The following is a 14,097-nucleotide window of genomic DNA, read 5'->3' as shown; positions in this document are numbered from 1 at the left end:
CTGCGCAGGTTGCACGCGCCGCAGAAAGAGCGTGCGAGCACGAGCTCTATCAGCACAGCACAGGCGGCACTAGCTGCATGAAGCCCCGCCCACCGGACACCTGGCACCTGCCTGATAGAAACAGGAAGCGAACCACCCTCCGGGCACTGTGAGTACTACCCCAAGTACTGCAAGTACTACCAACACGGAGTACCTGCAGTACTCGGAGCCACGGCTCAGTATTATTGAATAACACACGTTTGATCGGTATGTAATCAGTCCGCGTGCGCGGTGATCAGCACGTGAATGATGATTTTAGTGCCATCAGTCGCTCGGTGAAGTCGTGATGAACACATTCTGCTCAGTGAAAGGTTGCTGGTTCGATTCCTGTCAGAGAGTCTGGGTGTCGGCAGGAAGGCCATCCAAAGCCAGTGCAGAGCGCCCCTTGGTGGTCGTTTTTATGAAGGTCTTTACTCTGATGATTTTATAGTTGAGCTCTTGTTTTTAACGGTAAAATAAGGGACAGAAATATGATGACTCTGTTATTATAAGAGCTTCAACAGCAAAGTGAAAATTTCAGTGAGATAGTATTAAGGAATCGATTGTATTATTGATTTATTTGCATTTGTTTTTTGAGTTTCTCACGGGTGTTTTTTTTACAACCATATTGACAGACTAACAAACAGAGATGACGTCACGCACATTTGTTCATTTCTTTAATGATGATTTTTCTGTAACAGATTTTTTTTTTCTTACAGTTTTTCCCTCCGTGGTGTCATGTGACGTTGTTTCCGGTGGGCGACAGTTTTTCTGTCGTTTATTTATTTGACTGTATCTATTTATATTCGTTTGTGGGCGGGGCTTCGTCTTTAGTCTCTGCTCTGTCAGAGCTGTTCGTCTGTGTCTGGAGCAGCAGCACGTGAGTACAGCCCTGCTGTTGTTTGTTTGTTTGTTTGTTTGTTTGTTTGTTTGTGCAGTCACAGATCAGTTTCTGGCTTTTTAGGATGTGTCTCCATGGTAACAGTGTTGCTCCAAACCAAAAAAGTCTGAAACATTTGGGATGTGAGCAGCACTGACAGCTGTAAGCTTAGTGGAGATACAAGGTTTGCATGGAGTTAAATATAACGACATTATTAATGACAGTACTGAGAATGGGCCCACAGAGGTGTGCTGTTGTTCAGAGCGGTCTGATGATGGAGCTGAAACAGGTTTAGAATAATATTGTAATAATACTTATAATAATAACAACAACAATAATAATATAATAATATTGTTGCTAATTTTACATTCGTGGGTGAAGACTTTGTTCTGAGCAGATCAAACAAAGGCACGTGTGTCCTGTCAGCGTGCGAGAGCCCCGTTTCCTGTCCGTGGGGTCAGATGTTTGTTTGGTGATGTCACAGAGGGACGTGTCCGTGCTTCGGCCTGTTGTCTGAACTAAAACGTTTGACCTCAAATGAAACAGGAGTAAACATCTGACACAGGGAAGGCGAGCACGCCGCCGGCCTCCATCACTGACCTACAGTCAGCTTTAGTCTGTGATCCCACACCAACATCAAACTGAAGTCTGGGCTGGGATGTGATCAGGATGCAGTGCGGCTGGGTCAGGGTCACACCTGAGTCAGGACCCTTTAAACGGTCAGGGAGGGGCTTGAACGGTTTCCATGGCCACACATTATATCAGCGTTACAGGAGTGTGACGCTTTACGTTGATCCAAATAATAACGATAAATATTGATGAATACAAAAACACATTTGTGGTCTTTCATGTGACTGCTGTGAAGCGTTGCTGACCGAGTGCGATCCTGCTCATGACCTCAGCACAGGTGATGATGATGATGAACTCACTGCAGCTGTTACAGTACACTGAGTGTGAGGCTTCTGAGTGGGTGGAGGAGCTCAAGTGTTGGGCTGTGTTCACAGTGAGCGTGGATGGATGTAGTCCTGCGTTCAGCTGGAGGTCACTTCACTGTAATCCTGTCAGTTTCTTATCAACAACAGTTCACTCCTGAAAGAGCACAACAGGCTTTTATTGTGAAAGGCAAGGACAGGAAGATTCATTTTGAGTAGAAAACACTGAGGAAGAGGAGTCACGTGACAGGATGACAGAATTCCTCGTTTTACATGAGTGCTGAGACAGCAGGAAGTTAACCTGTCATCTGATTTGAATCTCAGTCAGGTTTTTACCTGGATCAATAAAACATGAACAATGTCACACTGATTATTATTGATCTGAGGCTTTATTGATCCAGCCAACAGTAAGAACTCGAGTGTGATCAGAATACAGTTTATTTGTAGCTGTGAACAAAGGCTATGTTTACCACAGTGATGAAAAGTTTCAAAGTAAAAGCCTCGTCGGTGTAGTAGAGCTCAGAGGAACAGACCAGCAGCTTTAAAGGATTCAAACATTAACTTCTTTTTTTTTTCTTTTCTTCCTTAATCCCTGTGGGAGGATTTAATCTGATAATCTGCTCATTTCCTCGTTGGCTTTATGAATCCATCTCCTTTATCTTCTTCTCATCCCGTTGTTCTCCTCCTCCTCACTCTGTGTAATCCCCGCCTTAATCTTTTGTTTTCCTGCTGTTTTGTTACAACATTGTTTTATTCCAGAAACTTTCTCTCCCGGCGTCTGACATCAGTATCAAGTGTTAATAACAAGTTAATAATGATTATTGATCAGCTGACCGTGATGGTGTGTTTCTGACGTCTTAGTCTTTATTCCAACAAACATCACTGAGAGGACTGACTGGAGTCTGCAGGGGACGCCACTGAACTTTGAACTGTTTTTCTGCAGACAGGCTCCACCCCCGGCTCCTTGCTGCTTACAACGAGTCAAAATAGCCGCCCGCAGCTGAACATGTGACAGACAGTTAAAGTAACAAGTCGACTCTGTGATCATCATGTCCTACGCCAAGCACCTGCTGCCGATGTCTTCCACTGCGGTGGATGTTTCACTGCAGACGATGCCCCGCCTCTTTCTTCTTCTTCTGGTCTTGCTGTCACTCCGCCCGGTGTCAGCCACATCGCCACTCACCGTGGCATTGGGGCGTCGTGGCAACCGAATCTCCACTATCAGCGCCTGCCACCAACTGGAGACAGCAGACGGAGGACTGACGGTCCGTTGCACTGGACTCAGACTGACCCAGGTGTGTGTGTGTGTGTGTGTGTGTGTGTGTGTGTGTGTGTGTGTGTGTGTGTGTGTGGCTGCTTTTCCTAGCTCTAGGTGGACTTTAGCCTCTGAATGACCTGTGAGGACTGTGAGGACCAAAAGTTTAACAGTTCAATTTTGTTAGTTATCCAAACAGTCTGACCTTTAAAAGTTCCCAGGAAAAGTCTAACAAGTATTTAGCTAATTTTACCGCATCTTGTTTTAGCTTAGCTTGTTTTAGCATTAAAATTATAAAAACGTTTTTTTCTGAAAAACTCCAACCCAAGAATGAAAACGAAACTATGACCTGACTTTAAGTTCTCAGGCAGAATGAGGATGTTCATAAAGCTTTAGCAGACGGGATCTGTGCGCTCACAGTATCCAGGTGTGTTTGTGTGCTCAGGTACCCATCGGCCTGTCTAACCACACCACTCGTCTGTTTCTGAATAAAAACCTGCTGACCTCTCTGGCGGCCGACACGTTCTCCAGTCTGTTCCTGCTCGATGAGCTCGACCTGTCGCATAACCAGGTAGTGAACAGCTCTTCATACCAGTTTAGAGCATGCATCAGTTTAACACCAGTAAGACAGCAGGATCATACTGTTTCCGCCCTCCTCAGCTCTCCTCACTAGAAGACGGTTGTTTCCGTGGGTTGGACTCGCTCTCCTTCTTGGACCTGTCGCACAACCGTCTGTCCACGCTGGAGCTGCCGGTGCTCGGCGGTCTGCAGATTGAGGCCAACCTCACACATAACCCCTGGCACTGTGACTGCAGGATGGAGGTGTGCACAGGTGCAAGGATGTGTGTTTGTAGTTCACACAACGTCATTACAACTTTCTGTTTGTGTTTAGCTGTCCATGCCTCAGTTGGATCTGGACCCGACCTCACTAGCAGAAGTTGTCTGTGCAACTTCTGATCTCCCAAACCTCGGTAAGCTTTCTCTCAGCAGACGTGATGTACAAAGAACACACAACACATCATTTTTCCTTCTTTTATATCATTTTGTTCTTTACTTTTGGCTACACACTGGTTTATGGTCTGACACTGTGTGATGTGGTGTTACAGGAGCTGTCGGGATACCACTGGTCGTGCTGATGGAGGACTGGGATCTGTGTTTGTCTGTGAGGAGAACCACTGATGTGGTGACACTCGTCACCATGTTCCTGTGGCTCTTCATGCTCATCTGCTACCTGGCCTACTACATACGCCAGAACCAGGCGGTCACGCGCCGAAACCTGGAGTACCTGAAGTTACTGGAGAGCAAAAATCCAAAATAAACCCAAAAAGACAACTTCATGATGACCTTTTGGAAATCCTGAACGCCTGTAATTTCACCAAAGAGTTAGAGTTACCCACAGCTGTATTTTCCCTCAAAGACATCCGTAACCTACGACTACTAGAGCAATTTCTATGCCCACAGGTGCCCACGGGACTCTGGGTACCTTCTGATCGGTTGCTCCCCTCCAAAAGTTACAAAAGCACATAAAGGACTCCTTAAGGGTCTAATGCAATACTTCACTGACACTCAGCATCTCTAAGGAACACCAAAGCTTCTCTAGAACTTGATAATGTAGCTCTAGAACCTTGTCTGGGACTTCCTCTGAGAAACCTGTAACCCTCTGAAGCATGTCTTCAAAGTGTCCTGTGAAAGATTTCTACAACATATTCAAGTCCTCCTAGAACCTCGTCAGTCCTTTCACAAGCCCATAAGCCCTTCACAAGGACTCTTAAACTTTCCTGTGACTTCTTTATAGAGACTGTTTGTTCTCCTAGATCAATGTGATCTGAGTTTCTCAGAGATGTCTGATACTAGTTTTCCACCGGCATGGTCCCGGTGGTGGTGCAGATCCAGTTTGGCCTTGGTACCTTATCAGAACCAGCCTACATTGCTGGCTTTTTGGTACCAGTTCAGACTTTTTGCAGGAGAAACGCATGAAACTGGTTCTAGACAGGACACTGGCCGTGCTTAGGAAACATGAAAAGCTGCAGTAGTGTCTGTTCACCTGGTTACTAACAATAAACAAAAGTCATCAAAGCTTGTTGTGCAGATTTGTGTATAGGAGCTATTTTCTTTTCTTCTGAACTTCACCAACCACAGCATGGCTGTGCAGAAGAACGTGTAGATACACAAAGACTACCCATGCTCACATTTCACTGTGAGGGGGTCCCCTTCACCTGACAGGTGATGCTGCTGTATGGGCAGATGCGACTTTGATTTTGGCTGACCTCTCTGTGAGGAAGCCGCAGGGATGCGTGAGAATGTAAAACTGCTCACTGAGAGGCTACTGAGGAAGTTCTGGGATCCTTGGAAGCTCTTCCTCAGTTGGCTTCCACAGTCAGGACCGCCCTGAGTGGTTTTTACACCAGCAGGGGAAATATTTTTCTTTTTAATAAATGAATCATGACGAGGTAACTGTTGTTGCTCTCAACGTGAAGGTTTTGTGCCTTTGCAGCGTGACAGTCAATCATCGTTCAGCTGTGACGTCAGCAGAGACGGGTGTACAAATCACAGGACAGTCGAGTGTGAAGCTCTTCAGGAAGTACTCTGACCTTCCTGACACCACCATGAGATTTTTTAATATAATGTCATCGGTCATCATCCTATGTTTTCACCCACACAAAGACATATTGGGCCTCGAAGTTCTAGAGAAGCATTTTGGTTTCTTGAAGATGTTTGAGGTGGTACGTGTGATTCTGAGAACTGTCCCTTGGCTCTCCATCATCATGTTTGTTTAAACTGTGTCCTCTGTTTAAACAGCCTTCACCGTCATTCTGACTCCACGTGTGAAATAAACCATTTGTTCTGCTGAGTTCATGTCTTTACTCTTATTCTAACTTTATTACTCTGACTCTAAATTTACAGAGACACCATCGTTATGTTCGCCACTTCACATTCAAATAACATCAGTTAGTAAAAATCTAATGAAATAAATCACAGTGAGAGGACAGGCAGAAATGTGCTGCACAATCTATGGCTGTGTCCCAATTCAGGGTCTGCACGCTTGAAGTACGCACACTACGCGTACTACGTACGGTGCGTACTACAAGTACGGGAAGTGCGGAAGTGAGAGGCTTGTGAAATGGGACGGTCTAGCCTTCGTCGCGCTGTTCAGGTTGCCTAGCAACCATGATACTAACCGCGAGAAATGTTTCATACAGCTTTGTGTGACAGAAATGAAGGAGAAAAAATGTTTTGTTGTTCATTCATTTTTGTCATGACATCACTTTGATTAGTTGAGACCACAGGACTGTAAAACATGATAGTTGGGCTTCATTCCTGTACTGAACAGTCATTTCAAGATTAGTTAGTAAATAACAATTAGCTAATGTTATTCATGAGACTAAAGTCATCTCACTGTGGTAATGTTAATATAATATGGACAATATTATATGTATTGTCAGATTATATATATATATATATATGAGCTTGAACTCTGGGTCAAAGATGCAAGTAGCAGTTAATTATATTTCCTATCACCTTAAATCTTCACTCAAAGACAAATATCTTTGACAGTGTATATATACATGTATTATATATAAGAGACAAATATTGTTCCTTCAGTATGTTGCCATTACTGAATTTGGCTCAATGCTTACATATATGTGTAAAAAGCAAATGTACGAGCTGTGAAAACTGTTTCTGATAGAATGAAGATGAGACTGATATATGAAATATTCCTTTATTGGGTGAGAAAATCAGACCATGTCATAACTGCTTTAAGTCATACAGAATAGATATCAGAGCCTTAAACAGGCTGACTTCTGCTAAATGGGTCAAACTGGGCAGAAAGTCTACAAACACATAACATCCTTATAGAATATGATGTAACACTATAGATCAACTTAGCTCAGAATATATAAAGCATATAAACAATTACAGCAATATGATGCAACAAACACAGCAGTGCTACTAATCCAAAATACTCAAAGCTTCATAGAACTGAAACAAACATTTATTTTAGCTCCATTCTGCTGCTGATACATACTTTAGGTTTCTGAATATTAAACTTGTTGCTGCCTTTCATAGTGTGTAACCTGAAGGCCCTGAGTACTTTCTCCCACACTGAAAACACTGGGATGATAACATTATTTGAACATTACCTAATAAGACTGATTCAGGACAGACAATTAGTTATGTTAAACTTTCCTAGCAGTCCTTCACAAACAGGGAACAGTCTGTCTATTCTCTCCATCTGTCAGCTGCTGCTGGCTCTTCCTCCTCCTCTTCCTCACACACTGCTGAGTTTGTCCTGGTGGATCATCAGGGTGCAAAGCCTCACAGATGATGTGCAGCAGTGGGTCCCTCAGTCTGTCCTCACTCTGGACACTTGCAGTTGTCACACATGGAAATCAAATGTGTGATAAGCTGCAGGATTCAAACACAAGTGTAACTTATAAATACATGTTCATACTTTTATTCCACAATCAGAGAGAAAGAAACAGAGAGAGAGTGCAGGACAGACAGACAGGTGACAGTCTCAGGTGTACACACTGCTACAAAACAGCACAAGAGAAGGAGGATTTAGTGTTTGTGTTATTACGAGTGCTAAACAAGAAGAGTTCCAGATGGTCCAGTGGACACATGTGTGACTCCTGTGATTAAAGCATCTTTCTTTCAGCTTAACGAGGGAACCGTCAGCTCGTTCAAACACACGTTAAAGTCCGTTTGGCTCGACACCACCGAACAGAGGCAGCAATATAACATAGCTAACATTAACAGTGCAGTGAATCCTGCTTGTGCCGTCATATTCAGGACTGCAAACCGAGCAGCATCACTGACTTTCAGCTTGTTGTGTTTGTGGATATATGACTGACTTTAATTATCCATAAAATCATCACATTCTCTGTAAGATAAGGTCGACTATATATATATTTAGAAGTAGAGGCTTTAAAACCAAGTTACCGCTGAAAGTACAAACATCACTAATGTCACATAACTTTGCCGACATGTGGCCAACAGTAATGTTTTAATGTTCTTAAACATTCACACATAAATAAGTGACATCATATTCAGTACTTCCTTCTGACAGTTCACTCTTCGGCCGCTCCCTTCTGCCGTATTTTGCGGCAAAATTATCCACACCCACCGCCGCGCTATGAATTGTGGGATATATGGGACCACGAAGCGTGCACCGGACCACGCTTGATATTTGGGGAAATAGACGGTGCATTTGGAGTACGCATTTGAAGTACACTTCGAATTGGGACAGCCGTCGTCGCGTGGCGGTGACGTAATCGCACTTAAAATGCGTACTTCAAGCGTGCAGACCCTGAATTGGGACACAGCCAATGGTGCATACCCTGGACACAGCCCTTGGATCCCTGCAGGGTCAGACTTTCATCTGTCAGAAACACATCACACACACATCTGTGATCGATTATCGAGCCTGCGCTGCTGTTTCCGCTATCCTCTGCTTCTGCCTGCCATATCCCAGAATCCTCTGCGCCGCAGAATAGTGTCCAGTCATTGTGGGTCAGCTCGGTTCGGTTTCATCCACCCAGACACAGCATGAAGGAGACCGCGGCCAAACGACGCGACAAGGCGGGAGGCCGGGATCGGGACTCGAAGGCAGAGAAGCCAAAGGAGCCGAAGGAGGCGGGCCCGGAGCCGCAGGACGTGGAGATGCCCGAAGAGGAGGCGGCCAACGCGCCCAAACAGCCGAAGGAGCAGGACAGCCTGACCCTGGACGGTAAAACTCTTCAAACACCAACACCGATATCCCCCAGCACAGACCCGGGAACGGTCCCGGGTCTGTGCTGGCCCGGTACCGAGAGTCACGGCAGCTCGGCGGTTAGCCTGTTAGCATGAGGGGCTAACAGCCCCAGAGAGCCTGCGCGTCAGTTAACTTAAAACCGACACCAGCCTCTCCCGTTCCCGGGTCCAGACCGGGCCCCGTTCCCCCTCAAACCGGGACCCCCCAGGCTCCCCCCCGGCTGGATCCAGACTCTCACACCGGGCTCAGGCTCTCTCCATGGTTCCCTCCATGGCTCTCTCCCCCTCAGTCGGTAGAGCAGATAAACAAAGACCGGTGTGCTGCTGAGACAGGACGGCCGGTGTTTCGGTGTGTTTGCTGGTGGTGAACAGGCCGCAGATTCTGAGCCTCTATAGAAAATGAACGAGTCAGCATTATGGTTCCTGCATCAAAGCAGGCCTGATGGTCGGATCTGTCAGATCTTTAAAAGAGACATGAAGGATCAGGGCTGGGTATCCTCACTGATGTCTATAATCGATTCAGTTTTGACTCATTCAGTCAGAAATATCATAATTCTGATAATTTATCAGTTCATCTCCATATTTTCTGTCTTTGTATAACACAAAGCTGACACTGTGAGACTTGATCAGAGGTGTGAGCATCACAGCAGAGACCTTTGTGTCAAAGTCACTGAGGATAAAACAGAAACTCATGAAGCAGATTTTCCTGGCCTGGCTTTTTAAAGCAGATAAGCTTAAAATAAAACCACGAATCAACATGTGAACATGACCTGAAGTTTACATTTGTTCAGTGTGAATAGCAGAGATGAGGCTTTGCTGTCAGAGGCCAACAGCACTGAGCACAGCAGGAGACTGGTGCGTGATAAACAGAGAATAATGCAGAAAACAGAGATGTGATGGTAAACTGGTCTCTGAGTGCACTGAGAGAGAGAGCTGTGCAGGAAGTAACAGCCAGAGTCAGAGGGAAGTAATGACGATGTTTATCAAACATGAAGCGTAGTTTGATCTTCTGCTGCTGGTTCGGTCAGTTTTGGTCAGAGTGATGAAACCTGCAGCTCAGAATCTGTGAGCGGTTGGCTTTCATCCCGACGGCGTGTCTGTGGACGATCCACGCTCTGTGTTTACATGTTTGTGCTCTTGTTTACTGTTTTAGCTGTTTGGTGGTCGCTGAAATAGTTTTGTGAGCTTTAACCTGAGATTCTGGCATTGAAATGCATTTCTGTTGAAATCATTCAGGATTTAATGAATCGATGTCGCTTTATTCAAACTACTTTTGAAACCCAGCCCTATGAAGGATTAATATAATAAAAATCAGTTTGCCTGAGACTGATGTGAGCCTCGACTTTGTGTTTCCCGCTAACACATGAGACATCAATGGAAGCCCAGGACGTCCTCTGTGCAGCTCAGGTGTCCATAACAGGAGACATAAATGATTCGTCCGGTTCTCAGGAGGATGTAACTGTCACCGTACGGCACAGATGTAGAGCCGTGTTGTCATGAGCACAGTTGTAAGCAGCTAAGCTCCTTCTCTGTAACATCTGCATGGATGGAGGTCAAAGGTCGCATGAAAAGGCGTAAACATGAGGATCGCGCTGAGCTGAGGTCTGTGGGTCATGTGACTGGTGCTAATGTAACCCCCCATTCCCCACAGATATTAAGGAGCACGTGAAGCAGATCGAGAAGGCCGTGTCGGGGAAGGAGCCTCGCTTCGTGCTCCGCGCTCTGCGGGCGCTGCCGTCCACCAGCCGCCGCCTCAACACCAACGTGCTCCACAAAGCCATCTGTGGCTTCTTCACCAACAACGCCGCCACCCGAGACTTCCTGCTGGGCTTCCTGGAGGAGGTGAGCAGAGATGAGCTGCAGCTTTGAATTAATGACAAACAGGAAGTGAACCCTGACCTCTGAGCATCATCAAACAGTAACCTGATTATTTATAACGAGGTGATTGATTCCTGATCTGTGTGTGTGTGTGTGTCTCAGCCGATGGAGATGGCCGAGGGAGATGTTCAGTTTCGCCCTCGCACGGGGAAGGCGGCGGCAGCTCCTCTGCTGCCAGAGGTGGAGGCATACCTGCAGCTGCTGCTGGTGGTTCACCTGACCAACAACAAGAGATACACTGAGGTGACCCGCCCCTCACTCACCTGTGTGTGTGTGTGTGTGTGTGTGACCCGCCCCTCACTCACCTGTGTGTGTGTGTGTGTGTGTGTCAGTAACGTTGTTCTGTTGCTGTTACTAAAGAAGCTGCAGTGAGCTGAATAATGGCAGTCAGGTTAGTGTCAGTGAGGTCACAGAGTGGAAGGCGACCTCCGCACTCTTAATGACGCGTCCTGACTCCTCAGTACATCCACACAGTCGTGCTTCATGGTTGAATAGTCTCCGGGTTTTTCCACGAGCAGCTGCAGAGACCAGCCTCGGTACCCAGTGGCACAAACTCCTCCTGTGAGCCAGCGTGAACAGCTGAAGCTCCTGTCCACAGAGGAGAAACCAGATGAAGGTCGAAGGACTCGAGCCAGTGGACTCTGTGCTCACTGCCACGCTGTAAAAAGTGGCGTTAAACAGAGTGACTGTTTCCTCTGCAGGCAGCGAGCTGGATGTTTGCGACGTCGTGCTCGTGTGGACGCTCTGTCATGTGCTGACGATGACGTTTGTGTTTCAGGCTCAGAAAGTGTCGGACGACCTGCTGCAGAAGATCGTCTCCAAGAACCGCCGTGCTCTCGACCTGGTCGCCGCCAAGTGTTACTATTACCACGCCCGAGTGTACGAGTTCCAGAACCAGCTTGACATCATCCGCAGGTATGTACACACCTTTCTCCTCTCCTGATGACATCACACCCTCAGACAAGCGGTCACACGACTGTCCCCGCCCCCCAGCTTCCTGCACACCCGCCTGCGCACGGCGACCCTGCGGCACGACGCCGACGGGCAGGCGGTGCTGCTGAACCTGCTGCTGAGGAACTACCTGCACTTCAACCTGTACGACCAGGCCGAGAAGCTCGTGTCCAAGTCCGTGTTCCCCGAGCTCGCCAACAACAACGAGTGGGCGCGATACCTCTACTACACAGGTGAGCTCACAGCCACGCCGCTCAGGCGAGTCCCCGCCGTGACGCCGCACTCACCCGCCTGTCATGTGACCCACGCAGGTCGTATTAAAGCCATCCAGCTGGAGTACTCGGAGGCTCGCAGGACTCTGACCAACGCTCTGAGGAAGGCTCCACAGCACACCGCCGTGGGCTTCAAACAGACGGTACACACACACACACACACACACACACACACACACGGTCGGGTATTGGTATCTGGTATTGATCACTGAAGTATCGCTCGGCTCCGGTTCAGGTCCACAAGCTGCTGATCGTGGTGGAGCTGCTGCTGGGAGAGATTCCCGACCGCCTGCAGTTCAGACAGCCGTCACTCAAACGCTCCCTGATGCCCTACTTCCTGCTCACACAGGGTCAGTGTCACACACACACGCACACACGCCTGATCATGTGACTCAGACCGTAGAGTTATGGCGAAACGATGGGTTCTGATTGGAGGAACAATGTTTGCTAACACAGTGGTGTATTTACCTTCAGATACTCGCAGCTTCCCATGAGCCTCTCTGTTCACTTCCTGTATCTGTGTGTGCAGCTGTGAGGACAGGTAACCTGGCCAAGTTTAACCAGGTGTTGGAGCAGTTTGGAGAGAAGTTTCAGGCCGACGGGACGTACACGCTCATCATCCGCCTGAGACACAACGTCATCAAGACCGGTGAGCCAATGGCACGCCGCCGTCAGACAGCACGCTGCTCATCAGCCGCACTCAGTGTGACACTGATCTGTGTGTGTGTGCAGGTGTGCGTATGATCAGCCTCTCGTACTCTCGGATCTCCCTCGCCGACATCGCTCAGAAGCTGCAGCTCGACAGTCCCGAGGACGCCGAGTTCATCGTTGCCAAGGTAAAGAGACGCGCTCAGCGCCGCCTTTTTAATGCTGACCTCGTGACCTCTGAGTGTTTGTGGCACAGGCGATCCGTGACGGCGTGATTGAGGCCAGCATCAACCACGAGAAAGGCTTCGTCCAGTCCAAGGAGACCATGGACATCTACGGGACCCGAGAGCCTCAGCTGGCGTTCCACCAGAGGATCTCCTTCTGCCTCGACATCCACAACATGTCTGTCAAGGTGAGCGCACCTGAACATACACACACGGGACTCAAGGTCGACACAAGAATGTGAAATCACGAAAGCTCCGCCCACAGACGGCTCTGCATCACCATAACGCTGCGAGCTCTGTCACTTCCTGTCGGCAGGGGTCTGACTGGAGGCCTTTTTGTCAAATCTGTGGAAGCAGCTTCTTCCTCCTGCTCCTCCTCCTCCTCACATTAAAGCAGATTGAGGACAAGGAGGTCGAGGAGCAGGACCCGGGGGTCTGCTCGGTTACACGACGTCAGATTTAAGAGAGTCAGCGAGTAAACTGGATCAGGGAGGAGCGATTGCCCCGACGCTAATCCCCCGTCTGTCTCCCTCTGTCCTCCTGCAGGCCATGAGGTTTCCTCCCAAAGCGTACAACAAGGACCTGGAGTCTGCAGAGGTAACACACACACACCTACACACACACAGTACTTGATGTCATGTCTTTAAGTGACCACATGGTGGCAACGTAAGACTGTAGTTTACACAGAGACAAATCATAATAAAATAATAAAGATACACTTCCTGTCATCTGCATTCAATCAGTTTTGTGTGTGTGTGTGTTCAGGAGCGTCGGGAACGCGAGCAGCAGGATCTGGAGTTTGCAAAAGAAATGGCTGAAGATGACGATGACAGCTTCCCATGAGCCTCTCTGTTCACTTCCTGTGTGTGTGTGTGTGCTGATGTTACCTCGTCAGTTGTTACCCAGAATCCCCCTCTGCTCTTGTTTTCTCACCTGGCAGCGTTGTTGCTGTTTGTTTCTCTCTGATAAATAAACATTTTTTTGTTTACACGCTTGTTTGTTTGTGTGTTTGTTCTCTGCGTGATGATGTCAGCGAGGAGGTTTCCAGTTTGACAGTGAAGGCTGATAGCAGATGAACAGCAGCAGCAGCTGGTAAACAGCTCTCAGAGCACAGGAGTACCTCATGAAGGTGATGAGCTGTCTACAGTAATGCTAATGTTAGCCATGTGCTAACAGTCTGTTGGTGTCCGTGCACTCCTACCGGAAGGGTTGTTAAAGCCAGGGGCCGTGACGAGGGAGGGGTGCATTATGAAGCTATGAGGCATAAAGAATTAGAATAAATGAA

General features: G+C 47.5%; 2 protein-coding genes across 9 annotated transcripts; both read left to right on the top strand.

Annotated features, from left to right (window-relative positions):
* Positions 1-15: 15 nt before the first annotated feature.
* LOC116319377 (leucine-rich repeat-containing protein 3-like) lies at positions 16-5,936 on the top strand. Of its 8 annotated transcripts, XM_039610756.1 has the most exons (7): positions 161-445; positions 738-898; positions 2,774-3,125; positions 3,513-3,656; positions 3,746-3,907; positions 3,978-4,056; positions 4,192-5,936. In XM_039610756.1, the coding sequence occupies exons 3-7, from the start codon at positions 2,880-2,882 to the stop codon at positions 4,401-4,403; spliced, it is 843 nt and encodes a 280-aa protein (XP_039466690.1). In that variant the 5' UTR covers positions 161-445; positions 738-898; positions 2,774-2,879; the 3' UTR covers positions 4,404-5,936. The 8 variants fall into 8 exon arrangements, with proteins under 8 accessions (XP_039466692.1, XP_039466696.1, XP_039466690.1 ...); XM_039610758.1 differs by lacking the exons at positions 161-445; positions 738-898 and adding an exon at positions 16-148; XM_039610762.1 differs by lacking the exons at positions 161-445; positions 738-898 and adding an exon at positions 109-148 and having other exon boundaries at positions 2,778-3,125.
* Positions 5,937-8,431: 2,495 nt separating this feature from the next.
* Positions 8,432-13,802, top strand: psmd3 (proteasome 26S subunit, non-ATPase 3). Its single transcript, XM_031738691.2, has 12 exons — positions 8,432-8,816; positions 10,491-10,681; positions 10,820-10,960; positions 11,496-11,632; positions 11,711-11,901; positions 11,980-12,083; positions 12,176-12,290; positions 12,470-12,589; positions 12,673-12,776; positions 12,845-13,000; positions 13,359-13,409; positions 13,578-13,802. The coding sequence occupies exons 1-12, from the start codon at positions 8,636-8,638 to the stop codon at positions 13,653-13,655; spliced, it is 1,569 nt and encodes a 522-aa protein (XP_031594551.2). The 5' UTR covers positions 8,432-8,635; the 3' UTR covers positions 13,656-13,802.
* The last annotated feature ends 295 nt before the right edge of the window (positions 13,803-14,097 follow it).

This window comes from Oreochromis aureus, linkage group 4 (genome assembly GCF_013358895.1).
Source record: "Oreochromis aureus strain Israel breed Guangdong linkage group 4, ZZ_aureus, whole genome shotgun sequence".
NCBI classification, from domain to species: domain Eukaryota; kingdom Metazoa; phylum Chordata; class Actinopteri; order Cichliformes; family Cichlidae; genus Oreochromis; species Oreochromis aureus.
Note: the sequence above shows the minus strand (reverse complement) of the source record. Positions and strands in the feature narration are given on the sequence as shown.

Coding starts and splice junctions, on each gene's coding strand:
- LOC116319377 (XM_039610758.1), top strand. CDS start 2,880: ATGTCCTACGCCAAGCACCTGCTGCCGATGTCTTCCACTGCGGTGGAT. Junction 3,126..3,512: donor CTGGACTCAGACTGACCCAG/GTGTGTGTGTGT, acceptor CACAGTATCCAG/GTGTGTTTGTGTGCTCAGGT. Junction 3,657..3,745: donor TCGACCTGTCGCATAACCAG/GTAGTGAACAGC, acceptor CGCCCTCCTCAG/CTCTCCTCACTAGAAGACGG.
- psmd3 (XM_031738691.2), top strand. CDS start 8,636: ATGAAGGAGACCGCGGCCAAACGACGCGACAAGGCGGGAGGCCGGGAT. Junction 12,777..12,844: donor CCGAGTTCATCGTTGCCAAG/GTAAAGAGACGC, acceptor TTTGTGGCACAG/GCGATCCGTGACGGCGTGAT. Junction 13,001..13,358: donor TCCACAACATGTCTGTCAAG/GTGAGCGCACCT, acceptor GTCCTCCTGCAG/GCCATGAGGTTTCCTCCCAA.